The sequence below is a fragment of the Hirundo rustica genome, chromosome 3 (genome assembly GCF_015227805.2).
Source record: "Hirundo rustica isolate bHirRus1 chromosome 3, bHirRus1.pri.v3, whole genome shotgun sequence".
Lineage (NCBI taxonomy): Eukaryota > Metazoa > Chordata > Aves > Passeriformes > Hirundinidae > Hirundo > Hirundo rustica.
The window spans coordinates 42482222-42497664 of record NC_053452.1 but is presented as its reverse complement, the minus strand read 5'-3'; the positions used below and the strand labels follow the sequence as shown (position 1 = coordinate 42497664).

The following is a 15443-nucleotide window of genomic DNA, read 5'->3' as shown; positions in this document are numbered from 1 at the left end:
TTTGTATCAACATTGAGGAGAGCACAAAATAGAGAATGACTCAAAGAACATAGAGAAGCAGCTTTGTTTTCACACACAGATGCCTAACCATAAAGATATTTCATTGTACTTGTGCAATGCCCACCTCAGCGAACTTGTAGTTGATCCTGATGCTCCTTAGAAGGTACCAAAAATCACAAGTGTTGAAATGGATTGAAGTTATGTCAGGAGAAGTTTAGGCTGGGTATTAGAAAAATGTTCTCCAACCAGAAGGTTTTTGGGCACCAGAATGGGCTCCCCAGGGAACTGATCACAGCAGCAGCCTGACAGAGTTGAAGAAGTGTTTGGACAGTGCTCTCAGGCACATGGTGTGACTCTTGGGGATGGTTCTGTGCAGGGCTGGGATTTGGACTCAATTATCCTTATAGGTCCCTTCCAACCTGGCATATTCAGTGACTCTGTGATAAATTGACTAATTGAACTTGGACTAACTGACTTAAGAATTACCACTTCCTCATTAGCATTATCCAAGTAAACAAAATAATTCAACATGTCCTCATGGGGTCCTGCAGTTTCCAAATCTGTGTCTATATAGATTTATTGGGTGAATACCTCAAGGACAACACAGATCCTAGGGAGCAAGGCCAACAATTAAATCAGATCCAAGTAATACCTGGAGGAAATACCACACTTGGAAGAAAACATTTTTTGGTACAATTATAGCTATATCTAGATACATAGTTATTCCAAGCTTCTTTTGCTTTCAGGAATGCTGAATGTTCAGAGTTTAGACTCTTCCTCATATCTTAAAAGTGATTCTAAGGAGATGGCTAGGATGAGTAACTGAAGTGGAAAAGAAAGTAACTGAAAAAGGACAAACTAAATGATCTCTCACCTTTTGTTCTTCAGTGTGCATTATAGAATATACACTTACGCTACAGCTCTATTCCACAAGTCTTTTAACAGCAGGAAAAATCTGTAAGCCCTGCATGCAAATGACATGCAGGGCTATCATAAGCCATTGGCCCCGCATGCATAAGCCCTTCTGGTAAATGACAGCATTAAGTCAGAATAAATAACTGGATTGTCCCAGCCTGTTCCAGATTTGTTTAACAATAGATGGTAGCAGTGTTCCCATCAGAGAGCTTCAGAGGCAGGAAAACAAACTTTAAAAGCATCTTTGACAGAATTGCCAGAAATCCTTCATGCTTCTTACCGCAAACTTAGAGCAGCAAATCATATCTGTGGCACTAATCAGGAAAGAAGAAACAGTCAATGTGGTCCACCTTAGGTAAAAGCAAATGAAGTGAACAGAATGCAAGATTATTTTACCAAAGTTTAAATATAGCAACAAAAGGAGAGCTTTTGGTGTTGAAAATACACTTCTGTAGTCTATAAGGTGCTTTTTAGTACATGAACGCACTTTCAAAAGGAGAAAGTGTGCCAGTCATTTATGTACTTTTCAAAATGTGACTGTGTGGTAATTTCTTGATCTCTTTCCTCTAATGAATATATAAAACTTAAATGATTTTTGTCTTAAAATACTTATCACCATTCAAAGCAAGTGTCATCATAAATGTCACTACCAAGACAACTTAGAAGAAGTATCTGAATAGCTGAGCAAAGTCAATGGGTAAAAAATAAGCCTCCAAAAATATAATTAGGATCTGCCGACTCAAGTTTTTAAAAAAGCTGAACTCTTAGACAGTGGCTTATACACTACATTAGACTAATTGTTCTCTTTTTCTAGATTTAATCTATTTTATCTAGTTCAAACTTCTTCACATAATTGAGTTTCATGGCAACAAAGGAATCTTTGGGAAGTGACAAAGCTTAATTTCAAACACACACGAAGTATTTCAAGAGTAGCACAAAGGAAGCAACACGATCTTAGTTTATATCCATCCCTCACACTGAATAAACCAAACTAGTAGTACTCTAGCTGTGATTTCCAGTCAAGAAACATTGCAAAGAAGCTTATCAAAACGTATTTAATTGAATCTTTAATCCTTTGTAGAGCCAAATATTCTCCAGACATTACCCTCTGCTTTTACTCTCCATAGGAGAAAGCAAGTGGAGAGACACTGGTGGGTCCTCTGTGAATCTGTTCTTCAACCTATGCTTTCCTTTGAAGTTCTACTCTTTGGTGATGAAAAAGGGAGAGAATTTATTTTGAAAAACTAAAATATTCAAATGAATATTGTGCGCAATAAGAGGATAACTTTCTAAACCACAGTGAATATGGGTCTGTAAGCGTGCACATGTAAGTGTTGATATTCATTCTGTATTAAATTAACTAACTAACTATGTATTGCAATGCACAGGTGAAATTAAACAAAATAAACACATACTGTGCAGCAGTATCCTTCTGTGGAAGTATCCATCCTGTCTCCTTTAAATCCTCATGTATAAACAACTGGTTACTGAGTTACCAGCTCTGCCTCAGAGTTCAGAGCAAGATCAGACTATTCACAGCTAATAACCAAAGATGCCAATGAGCACTATTTTATGCTTAAAGTTCATTAATTTCTTAACCTGTTGATCATAGTATCTGACATACTAGCTGATGTTTTCAAAAGTAAAAAATTACCTTTTGGATTTAAAAATTTACAGAGCCTTTATTCACACTTTTTTCTTAGGGAGTTTTCAGTACAGTAGGAAATGAAAAAAACATTAAAAATCAATGTACAAAACACAAGATATATTTACAGTAGAACTTGCATCATCCTGATTTAGTTCACAGTATATCTTTTTCAGTGGATTTGGCAAACAACCTGTACTCTGGAAGCCTGATCATTCATCTCCAGAATCAGCAGCTACCCTCCGATCAAAAGAGTAAACTTTGCATCCAAAATTTGATAATGACTTATGAAGTTTGGCTTTGAATCAGATTTATCAAATATGAAGTCACCATAACTGTTTAGATATAACAATGTCCAGACAATCATAAGCCCACTTAGTTCATGTAGCTAGATGCACTAACATTAGCTTTCTGTCACAGATTTCCCTTATTTTTATCAAAATCTTCTTTGTAAGTTCCATGGTTTCATCCCACTTATTTTTCTCAGGGCTTGTGTATGTCACTAAGTTCTCAGTGTACTGCAAGACTGACTTCAAAAACCTGCAAGAAATAACATTAGAGAAAAACTCTTTTAAGGATTTAAAAAGAAAAATTTTTTTAAAAAAAGAGAAGAATATTGCCTGACTTAAAGCTGCAAACATCTTTGAGTTTCCAAATCTCCCTCAAGAGGACTGGATGATCCATTAAGGTTTGCTCTAGTTTTGGAGAACCACTCCCTCCCTCTCACAGTAAGATGGGAAGATTTTCAGAACTGCAATTACCACCATAGAAAGAATACAGTGACCAAATGTGTGGCAGTTTTCCCCAAATGGCTTCCTTTGCTTTCTTGGTCAAATGTTTCACAATGTATGTGATATCCAACCAGCTGTTAATTAACACACAATGAGTAAAGTCAGCAACATGCTAGTGCAAGGTTTAGGTATTAATATTCCCTATCTACACTTCAACAGTTATTTTAGCTCCTGAGTGGACATTGTCTAAGGTAAAATTATGACTATGATAAAAATACTCTACAGTAAAGATCAAAAAGGAATTCTGGGACAATTCCTGTTTTCATAAAGTAAATTTATATACTTACTTTAGATACTGCTGATAATCAAAAGGATTCTTCTTACAAACTGAATGAACACTGACTAGTTCCAGAGTAATCAAAAGTAAGATGAGCCGCAACACTGGAGACAAAAATTTAATGCTAGAAATAAAATAAAAATACTTAAACAAACTAAAACCAAGTTAAAAAGAAATCATTAATATAAAAAAAAAAAAAAAATTGAAGACTTCTGCACCTAATCTAAATTGCTGGATACTGCAAAGTGGTGGGGGGGAAAAAGACTACAAAATGTCCTTCAGCAAAAAGAAGTGCAAATCCCAGAAAATTAAACAGAGACTATAAACTGAAAACGAGGGGGAAAAAGAAGGCAAATATCTAAGATTCCAAAGAAAAACTCACAAGCTTCCATTAATCTATAGATAATAAACTACAGTTCAATTGTGCGTAAAGAACCACAACAATTATGTATCATCAGTTGTCAGTTTATGCTACATTTCTTAAATAATATGGGTAACATTTTTAGTAACCTAACCTTGCCAGTAACAAAATACTAATAGAACTCTGAAAAGCCCCTATGATTAGGAAAAAATTAATGAAATATTAAAATCTCTTCTATCTCTAAAGAGACTGATTCAGGTGTTATGAGAAAAAGCAGTAAACTAAAGTAGATAAAATCTTCAAATCAGTTAAACCTATTGCAGTCAGATAAAATTTGAATGGCATTTATATACTGAAATAGGAAAAGGCAGAAACTAAAAAAAATTACAATCTAACATTTAAGTAATACTTAATTGGAAAGCTTGTAATTTACAGTGACATAATCTAGGAATGCCCCTTAAATTATTCTCCAATTGGAGATTTTCTTGTTATTTCAATATTGCTACTTAACAGAAATCTAGTTGATGCTTGACTCTGAAATGGTTAACAAGAACACTGTCGACTTTAAACCCCCAAGTGAATCCACTGAAAAGCAGCAACAGCAGCGTGCAGCCATTCTCTCATAAACCTAACCACAGAGTAAAGCAAAACCAGCAGCCAACCTGTTCAGCATCCGTCGATAGTTGTGCCTCTGGCGAGAACGCAGAGTCTTGTTAAGCCACTGCGCGTATCTCTGCCCAGCGCCGGCAATAACCTGTTGGGACACTTGATGGCACTGCGCGCTTATTCTGCGGAGCACCGCCACTACCTCCAGGACAGGTCGTGGGGAATACAGCGTGCAAACGCGCGTGTCACAAAGTTTCACCAGCAGCCTCCAAAACAGGAAGGGATTTTTAACGTCAGTCTTTTGTTAGCTCGATTTAACATAGGATACATTTCATATTAAGCTCGGTTTGACTCATAATGTTTTAATTCATAAAACCTGGAAACAAACTGCCCTTACCTCATGACTGAAAAAAAGCAAGGATCTGCGCAGCAGGAGTAGTGATTGTGTTTTCTATCACTTTATTGAATATAAATGCAAAACTGATTATGATAAATATGTTTCCCATTTCAGATCAAAGAAACACAACCACAATAAACAAAACTGCCTGGCTGAAATGATACACTGAACACATCAAATCACAGCGGGGCTGTGGTTGAAGCCTCCCACCATAGCTCAACTCACAATGAATTAACATCCACCATAACAAAACTCATTGAAACAAATGCTATTAATTAGTATTCCCATTAGTGTGTGGTCTTTCTTCTGGGCAGAACAAGAAGCAGACTTAACATTGCATAAAATGCAGGTGGTGAGGCTTTTTTTTTAATCAACACCACACCAGATCATGCTTTGTTAAAGCACACAAATATCTTCCTGCTGTCATATCTGCTACACCAATGTGTCACACATCACTTTAAACACTCTGTTCTTATAGAAGTGTTTCTTACTCTCCCTCATGATCAGTTTATTCCTGCGATAGCAAAACATTAACGACTTGAAGTGATAAAGGCAGAAAACTCTAAGAATAAGGTTTAATATTATCAATAATTAGGCTTCTTTCTTCCAAATTATAAATTTGCAGATTGGTAGGTAGGAAGCAGAAGACCCACATGTTACGTAAGTAAAGCAACAGGTAGACTCCTCTTTGCTCTATGCTACCCATACCTAATGGGTTTGATTAGGAGTGTTTTGTTCCAGCATATTCATTCAGTCGTAGGCTCTTAAGGCTGCTCTAAGAGTGGCAATTACAAGTCAAATTATTTTGATCATTATTCCAAGTCAGACATAATTGGAACTAACATACCTCCAAGTCTGACACCAAACATAACCAAGATATTTTCTCTTTCTGAATCTTGATATTAAAGTGTGAAGAATAGAATTACATAGCAGTGAATCGCCATTTTGAACACCACACACAACTGTGACACGAAGCACATTAAAATGAATTTCTGGTGCAGTTTTAGCACAAACCAGACTAAAACCAGCCCAGTCTAGTAAGTACATATATATTTAAAGTATTTTGCTTTCATTGTCTGAAAAAAAGAAAACTTATTTTTTCAGTCTAATTACCAAGTAAAATCTCTACTGTAATTCCAAAATGTATAATGTCTCATCCTTATTTTGAAGATGATGTTCACATTCCAATCCTAAAATTTCCAGATTAAATCGGCAACAACACTAGAAAAGAGCATACAACATTTCAAGCATTTCTCTACAAACAGGGAAGGATGACTTAGGTTTGAGAGTTCTTACACTGGGCTGCAAGTAGAGGCTGACAGCGGGAACCAGGAGGGCATCAAACTCACCTCTCTGTTAGGAGACTATTGATAGGATCATCTGAACTACAGCAATTCTGGGGCATATAATGCTGCAACTGAGATATAATTTCAGATGTCATCAAAATCAAAGTATCAGCTTCAGCATTTCCTTCCAACCTTAAAAACAAAATAAGATTTGAGATTAAAAAATTGTTTAGTACTCATTAATTTGCTATTTAAATGGCATAGATCAAGATGCAGATTTTTTTGGATAGCAGTGTAATCAGTGTCCACTCTTACACTCTAATATAATTTCTTTTCCCTCTACTTCACAAGCATAATTTTCTTTCCTCGAACTAAAGCAACCTTTTCTCAGTGTCAGCAATCTTCAGAACCTCTCTTAATCCTCCATTCATAAAATGCCTACAGTATACTGATTATATGATAGATGCATTAAATTTTCTTCTCTCAGTTCTAAATAAGTACAATACCATCCAGTATACTATTAATGACTTCCTCCTTTTCAAATAACAATAAAATGCTACATTCTTTTTCTAACTAATGCCTCATATAAAGTTTCCCAGTGGTTACCAAGTCCTTCTGGAGTGAGGAATTATTTCCTGTTCTATACCTGGTGATCTCATGCAGCATATACATACCCTTTAATCTTTTGTACTTGTTCCTCAGGTACTGTTGGCAATTCAGGCCATAAGTGGATGCTTTTCATACATTCCAGCACCTCAAAAAACATATCAGGAAAAATGTTTTGTAAAGTATAGACTCTGACATGCTTTTCTTAGTGACCCATTTAGAAAAAAACAGCAACAGGCAGTAAGTTATTTGTTCACTAGTCATAATTGTGTAAGCCAACTTCTTTCGTTAAGGTTTAAGTTAGGGCAAATAGTCTGGATGCACACTTCCATGCTAAAACATTCTCTGAATGAACTAATTTAGTATTCTATGGGTTTTTTAATATAAAAAAATAACTAACATGACTTTTGTAACACACTGTTTGAATGCAGTTGTAAAGTAAAAGAACTAAATATATCTACTGCAATCTCAAATCAACAGAGAAACATTCTCAAGCAGTTCATTAAACTGTTTGGCAGAGAACTACCGTGCCATTGGAAAGCAGATTTCTCTGCCATGACGGAATCTTTATCAGCTGGCCTTCATATAGTAATAGCCTAATCCAAGATTCCTGGAGACATGACCTAGCAGTCGTCCTGACATAAAATGCATAAGGAGATAAAGAAAACTACAGAAAAGCAAACACTCATTTAAGAATAAAGCTATTTAATGATCTAGAACACAAATATGGTATCAATTGCATTAACAGGAGTGTGCATAACTATATCTCATTTTAGCAAAAAAAAAAAAAAAAAAAAAAGTAAGGTTTGAGCTTTTTTTTAAGACAACCAAGGCATGAAGAAAAGAATTAGATAATTTTGAGGATTCACAATTTTAAGGACCACAATGCTTTCACACATGGAAGTACATACCTGTTTCTTGAGTCGGGAAATTGGATGAAATCGAGATTGGTAGCAACTTGCACAGTTCATCAGTGGTTTTATGGCCATGTGTTCCTGATGTACAAGATCACAGACAATACACAACAGTTTCTCTAAGCTGCCCTAATCATATGCAGACCTAGACTTAAACTTCATTTTATGCATGCCACCTATAGCACTGATGTCAATAAACACTTCCAAATGCTTAAGGGCTGAAAGAAGTAATCAGCACAATGAGTGGTTAAAGCTTAATTTCACATATTTTAACTAAGAAACCTGACAGCAGTTGACAGAAAAGCAAGTTCTCTTCATGCAGCAGTACACAATACATCTTGAGAAATTAAAAAAGAGCTGCAACTAATAAATGGAAGGTTTATCTCACAGGTTGCTGTGTGATATTGAAAGAAGAAATTCAAAATATAAACAGGAAACTGGGGAGAGTAAACAAAATAATTGCTAATGTTGAGAAACAGTGCTAGGCAAAAAGTGTTTACAAATTCATAGTGTAAGTATAGATAAAAGTAGCATGTCCATTAGCAAGGGAATATCATTTACAGTGTCTCAGGAAAAGAAAATCTCACAGACCTCAGTGAGTGAGCTACAGATATTCTACATACCTTTCAGATAATTCTGCAGATAAACAGGTTAGTTCATCAGTACAATTTGACAAAATCAAGTGGAATCATTATAATTTACGGATTAGCCTTGAGAATAAGGACTGGTTAAGCCAACAAATTAAGGTACAGCAAGAAAGGGTAGCATTTTGGAAAACTTTCTGTACTTATTTCACCACAAAACTAGGCAAAAACATACTTTCACAATTTTTTACTTGGAGGAGTATTTCATTTGCACAAAAAGCAGTTGTCAAGATAGATTCAGACATAAAACTCTATCTAAAATCATATTTGGTATCCAAAATAACTGAAAAAAAATCTTCTGAGAATAAAATGTTGGTCCCTACCTTAAGAGAAAACATATCCTCATCTGAGAATCTGCAGAGAATACTAATAGCAAATCCAACTATCTGGTTAGCTACTTCTCTGGGAAATGTTTCTAGATTGACCTCTCCATGGCTTAAACGATCTCTTATACGTGGGCCCTCCTGGTGGTTCAAGAAATCCCAAAGGAAGTCCTGTGGAAACACACACCAACCATACAGAATTCTATTCTATGTGTATTCACAGAGAATTGAATATATTCGGTGTATAGAATATCTCTGAAACACAAGGATGTGACCATGTCTATATTTCGGATATTCTGAAGAAAAAACAGAGCAAACTATACTTGCAACATACATTCTATACTGTGCAGCTAACAACAGATTTCCTTCAGCTTTGTGTTCCAGGACTTTCACAGCCCCATTGCCTCTGGCAACAGGACAGTAATTCAGATCTCCCCTACACTCTCAAAAGACCTCTAAACTCAGCACTTCTAGTTTTCCTGTTCACAAGCTGTTTGGGTAGTAAGACGCAGAATGTGCTCTGGTAGGTTTGAGCCACATTTTTGTGCTATCTGCCCAGAGAGTGTAAGGCATATCCCACAAGCAATCAGAAATAAGGTTTGAAATTTCCCTATGTGAGGCAGGAGTTCTTCTCCTGCTCCATTCAGCTGAACTTTAGAAGTCTAAAGACAAATACCTCTGAGACACTTATATTTCAGAAAGAAAGCTAGTCCCATATCCTAATGCAATATGGCTTGTCAAGTATGACTTTTTATCCTCTACAATAAAAAAGGCTAACAAGTTTTTAAGGTTCTAAGGTGCTGGACATAAGCTATATTAAATAAGTGAGTATTAGGTGTATCATAAAGATTATTACTAAGTGAAACAAACAAACAAAACATGACAACAACAAAAAAACCCAAAAAACTTTCAAAACACTTGCCATGGCAGGCTCCTCAAGAACTACAGGTAGCTGGTTGACTTCTTCATTATCCAAATGCTTTGCTAGCATCTAGAAGAAAAGGTAATATGAATAGAAACGTACTAAATTATTGAAGACGATATAATCAAAGAAGAAGCAACATATGAAGCAGTTTTCCTAATTCTGATGTGATTAATTCTGCCACTCTAGAATCAAGATGCCTAATTATTACTGACACACAATTTGAAATAATCCAATCAACTTGTAAAACTGAGGATTTATGCTGGTAATATTTACTTGTATTTATTTTGAATAACTGAATCTAGGAAAAATAGCAGAGTGTTTGTTTCTGTGGAGTGATGAATTTCAAGATAAAAACATTTAGAAAAAAAATAGCCTGTTCATTACAATTTGTATTAATTTTGTTATTTTCTGGAGCATTCCAAATTTGAAGTGTTTATTATCCATCATCTTTTAGTTGGAAAAAATTAGAAATAATCCCATATTCAACAAAAGAAAGTGCATTCTTAACTGTAGTAATCGGAAACATGCATGGTTTAAATTCTGACACTGATATGCATTTAAAAAAATAAAACACAGTACCTCATCAAAAGTGGTGTAGAGAGCAGAAGACTAGAACAAAACACAAATAATATTTGGTTTTCAAACAAAATCAATTAACTAGGCATGTATATAAAACTTTAGTTTATTCATTTGCATGAGATACCAGAGGTGCATGAATAGCAAAGAAGTCCCCTCATGAGTAAAAAAAGGGACTTTGGGATTTTGTGCTGAGTTTTTAAAAATAAATATATCATGTTCTGCTTTTCACCCAAAACTACTGTTTCTCAACCCTAATCTTCCACTACTTTTTCAGTCCTTTTTAGAGGCAGACATTTAAAAAAAATTAAAAGCATTCATGAATCTCAACTGGAGATCTGTAAATAACGTTCCAAAACTGATTGAAATTTTGTGGGATAAATCTGCAAATGGTTATAGACACTATGCTCTTAGAAGGACTGTTTTGTAAATATTATAAGAACTAAGTCATAACTGACTTTAGACAAAAGTTTACCTCTGCTGTTAGCAATCGATTTGGACATTTATTAGATGTAGTGAAGAGCAATCTAAGTCCAACTTCCAGCTGAGGAAGTAAGAGAATCACACTGTCAGCATACCTGAAAAAGTAACAGAGATATTCGAAGGGTGTTTTTCTTCCTGATAAATATAAACCATTTCAATGTTACAGTCTCAGGCCAAACAACCCTATCAAAGTTCCTTTGTAATGCACTTTGCAAACAAACAATAAATGACTACCTGTGCCAAACAGAAACTGATCACTGAATTCAAGCTCAGAGACATGAATAACTCACGAAAAGATGGAGCATGGGAGAGGAAAAGAAAACAATACATTTTTTTAACAAATTCAAAATACGTGTGATTTAACAGATGAATATTTATTTCTACTTGCTTTGTAAGTCTCTCCTTTTTTGCTACATCTCCAACAGCTCTTTTTGGGCTTCAAAATATAGTTTATAATCTTAGTTGGCACAAAACAAAGCCATAACTCAACAAACTGTCCAAGAGATCACTACAGTAAAGCATAACTATATGTTGTGAAGTAATTTAGTAGGAAGTCTTGGAATCTGCAAATGCAGATAGGAAAAACACAGAATATATTATTTTTAGATTCTATTAAAAATAATTTAAAAAAATCTTACCTGCTTTGTTTGAAAGCTGTTAAAGCAGCTATCCAAAATGGTAACATAATTTTTAATACAAAACTGGACAGTTTCACAAGTTCTTCAGCTATGGAAATTATTTCATTATTAAGATCTGCAAGTTAAAAAACCAACATTGAAAAATTGCATATAATCTACACTTTACTAATGAATTTTAAATATTTCACTGAAAATACGATATTATTTCACCATTTGTAAAGGGCGATTTAAAAGTTATCCAATTCTTTTTACCTAATTTATTTCAAATATGGCTATAACAGTAGCCATATTTAAGATCAGAAATTAAATATATAAGATTGCATTTGTGGTGATAATATAAAATTACAGAGTAAAGGTAGTTTAAAAAGTCATGTTTGCTTTTTATTGAAAGGCTACATAGCAACTGGACCCACCTTTTGTTGAGTCATTCTCTACCTACTTCAGATACTTTAAAAAAGTATAATAGAAATGAATCATTTCTATTCAGCCAGAATCAGTACAGTAGTGTGAACATTTGAACATGAGCACATTGTTCCTATTTTATCAATCTTTTGTGTCGAAAGCACATCATAATAAATTAACACTTCATACTTCAATGCTACCATGTAATGAAACCCACACTTATAATTCACATTCTAAATGTCTTATCCAAGAGAAAGCTTAAGAGGATAAGTGTAACTTCATTGCAGTAGGTGTTTTTTTAAAGCCAATCAACAGCTTTAGGATTTATACTATATAATTATTGGAATGCTACCAGCTTGATTTGGTTCCCAAAAGCCCTGTCTCAATTTCTTGGACAGATGTTCCCCTGATTATGTAGCACAAATTGACCACGATCACCACTGACACCAAGATTCCCTATATGCTGTTATTGCCTTAAAATAGTAGAAATAAACCAAACAAGGTCTGCGGTCAGGGAGAAGATTTTAATTTGACACTACAAATCCTTCCCTGAGAAAAAGCATCAGTGTAGTGAAGAGGTGTCACCATCTTTTACTCTGTTTCAACACCACCTTCCCTATACGACTCAGGGCACTCCTGCTGGGACCTTCGCAGCTGGACCCATTGATTCTGAAAAAAGTTAGATTTCATAAAGGCAAACTAGATGACTATTACATGAAAGTAACTCATAATAATAAAAAAAAAGAAACAAACAAAAAAAAGTAACATACAGTTGAATTCTTTGAGAAGCAGCTATATTTCATGTTTCAGTGCATTATAATTATTTTAGAATGCAGTAGTTTTTTACTCAATAGTCAGTGAACAGTCTACATATAAAGAAGTTGCCCTACAAGCATGATTGGCTAATCTAATGATGGTGTACACAGGTACCTTAGTTAAGATTTAATCTTGGAACTCTGTAAAATGCATTATTTTCGGCAGCACTTTTAGATAAGGTAACAAAAGCAAATACAGGATAACAAAAAATTTGCTAGTGGTTAAATACTTGCCTGGAAATGCAGCAAGCTCATCTAAGCTAATGAAGATCACATAAGGTCGATGTACTAAAACACCTTTAGTTTGCAGAAGGTAAGTCTTTAACAACTGACCCAATCCTGCAGTTAAAAAAAGCAGCATAGCACAGTATCTAGGGAGAATAACACAGTATATTAGAAAAGCTTATACAAAGAAATATTTTGCAAAGAAGCAACATTCATGAGTTAAGAAAAAAGCTTTTTTTTTTTTTCTTTTTTAAAAAACTCCCAGAACATACACTCCCTATCTAAGTAGGGGCACTTAATAATTAACTGCATTCACAACCATGTAGAAAAATAAAGAGCAGACTCAGAAAAAAACATCACTGTATTCTCCATTGGCTGCTGTTGCTCTTCCTACCCCATTCCTCTGTCTTTTGTTCCAAGTTACTCCTCACTGCCCTGACGTAAAAAAAAAAGTTGCATGTTCTTGTTTTTCCTAATAGTACAAAACCTGCTGGACCTAATATTAGCCATCTTTGTAATGGCTGAAATATTCTATGGAGATCCATTTTGAAAAGAAGCAGAAGCAGCAAGGGATTTTTTTTTTTTTTTCCCATAAGGGAAGCAAGTTTTATTAACCACTTTTCAAGAACTCACAAGTCTGACTTGTAAGAAAAGGAGTGTTTTTTTCCTGGTAACTTACTTGGCAGGAATTTCTTGTGGTGACGCAAACCCATGCCACAAAACATTACGAAGGTTCAGACCATGTGGAGATCCAATGAATACCCTCAGTACATTCATCTAATTAATAAACAAAGCAATTACTGCATGAAGAAATCTATTATTTTTTGACTTTCTTACCCTTCTTACTCTTATTACCTTTCCCTGGCAGAAAAGTTCAGAAGTTACTGAGAAACTACAATGTCTACTGTCAATATGACAGGCCACCACTTGTGGCAGTAACAGAAATTCATTATTTGCAATTCCCAGTATTCCCTGAAGGAGAATCTTTCAGCTTATTTGTACAGGTATAGAATATAATATGGGAAGACTCAAACTAGTTATTAGACACCCCGAACAGTTATGACAGACAAACAAATGAGATCAACTTTAGCTCTTACTTCTTGTAGTACAAATGCAGTGTAATTTAATGCAAATTAACACAAGGTACATTTGGTAGGAAGAAAATCAGCTCTACAGTTATTCCTTATTTCAAAACTATGTACTTACTACAGCTTGTCCAAAGATATCTGCAAGCTGCTCAGATGCAAGCAAGTCTCTTAGAAGGAAAGGACAATCGTTACCCTTAAGTAAATACACCTATTAAGAAAAAAGAACAGAAAAGATAATAAAAAAATTAGTATAGTTCTTTGTATTTCAAACATATACCTTGACTATTCTACCCAATAACAATTTTCATTATTCTAAAAATACTAATCAAACAAAACCCACCAAATACTTAAAAAGACTTCAAATTCTGTAATTTCATGGCAAATTAAAATTTAGACAATGTATCAGGAAAGAGTGGCTATTTTACTTAATGTGACCATAGTTAGGCTATTCACAGGGTCTGTACATATACTGCTTTTCTCTTCCAAAAAAATCCCACAAAAATCAGTAAGGCACAACAAGAACACATAATTAAGGGAATAAGCTCTACCAAGGACAGTGTATTTTGTTCTTACAATAGAAATTTATGGGGTCTGTCACTGTGAAAGGGAGGAGACCTGTGGTTCCTCTTCTTATTCAGATTGCTCTTTAAACTAGATTTTGTCCTAATTGGACAAATCTCAAGTTTCAACTGTATCATGCATTCCATTCTTTGTACTCTCCTTGACATTTTTTCCCCAATCTTTGGTGATTTGCTTTACTGCAAAATTTACCTCACCCCACACTTGGGCAAACTGATTTTTGAGTTAGCCCATTGCTCTTTCTCTGTCATTTCCTTCTCCAGAGCTCCTCATAGGTATTGAACAATTAGCCATTTTAACTTACCTGGCTGTAAAACAACACAGCAGCAAATACTGTTTAAGTAGCTGTTTCTCCCTTCTCCTTAGTAAAGAAGTTACCCAGCAGCCTGTTTTTCCAGCTGCATGCAACCCCTAACAGAAGTTAATACACCATCAGATCTTCGGTGGCAGCTATGCCTCCCCACTTCAGTTAAATAAATCAAACTAATAAAGACCTACTATATGTACACTGATTAATCAAACTCTTCTCTTCCTATTTAAATTTGTTAGTAACAGCACTCAACACAAGCAACTCTACGAGCACTGGTGAAGGAGCCCCACATATGTTTCCATTAGCACAACTGGATCCAGGAAAGAACCAAACTATCCAACTCAAAATGCATGCGGGCTATTAGTGTACCACTACAGTACAGAGTAATATCACTTTTTTCAATGTGCAATTAAATCCAAGAGCTCATTCCCATCTTATAAAGCCAAATCTGTGATAGACTCCTCACGCTGGCACTTACGTCACCCAGGGCTCGCTCCAAGCATGATGTTAGTTTCATTAAGCTAAGAGCAACTTCTGTAGCTTGTGTATACTGGAGAACATCAAACACTTCAAGAAATACCTGCAGGATGGGGGAGAGGAAAAATGTTGTGTTCAATATTCAAAAGGAAAAATCACA

The 15443-nt window shown here is 35.1% G+C and overlaps 1 protein-coding gene across 1 annotated transcript in view; it reads right to left on the bottom strand.

Moving 5' to 3' along the window:
- Nucleotides 1-2586: 2586 nt before the first annotated feature.
- Nucleotides 2587-15443, bottom strand: part of ERMARD (ER membrane associated RNA degradation) — a 23175-nt gene continuing 10318 nt past the window's right edge. The window contains exons 4-18 of the mRNA XM_040060845.2: nt 15285-15386; nt 14036-14125; nt 13509-13606; nt 12839-12975; nt 11388-11502; nt 10742-10844; nt 10270-10299; nt 9688-9756; nt 8766-8936; nt 7796-7879; nt 6953-7032; nt 6342-6470; nt 4652-4861; nt 3639-3752; nt 2587-3100 (exon numbers count right to left, since the gene is read on the bottom strand). Of these exons, the coding sequence (XP_039916779.1) occupies nt 2941-3100; nt 3639-3752; nt 4652-4861; nt 6342-6470; nt 6953-7032; nt 7796-7879; nt 8766-8936; nt 9688-9756; nt 10270-10299; nt 10742-10844; nt 11388-11502; nt 12839-12975; nt 13509-13606; nt 14036-14125; nt 15285-15386 (1692 nt within the window). The 3' untranslated portion in view covers nt 2587-2940. The remainder of the gene's footprint in view (nt 3101-3638; nt 3753-4651; nt 4862-6341; nt 6471-6952; nt 7033-7795; nt 7880-8765; nt 8937-9687; nt 9757-10269; nt 10300-10741; nt 10845-11387; nt 11503-12838; nt 12976-13508; nt 13607-14035; nt 14126-15284; nt 15387-15443) is intronic.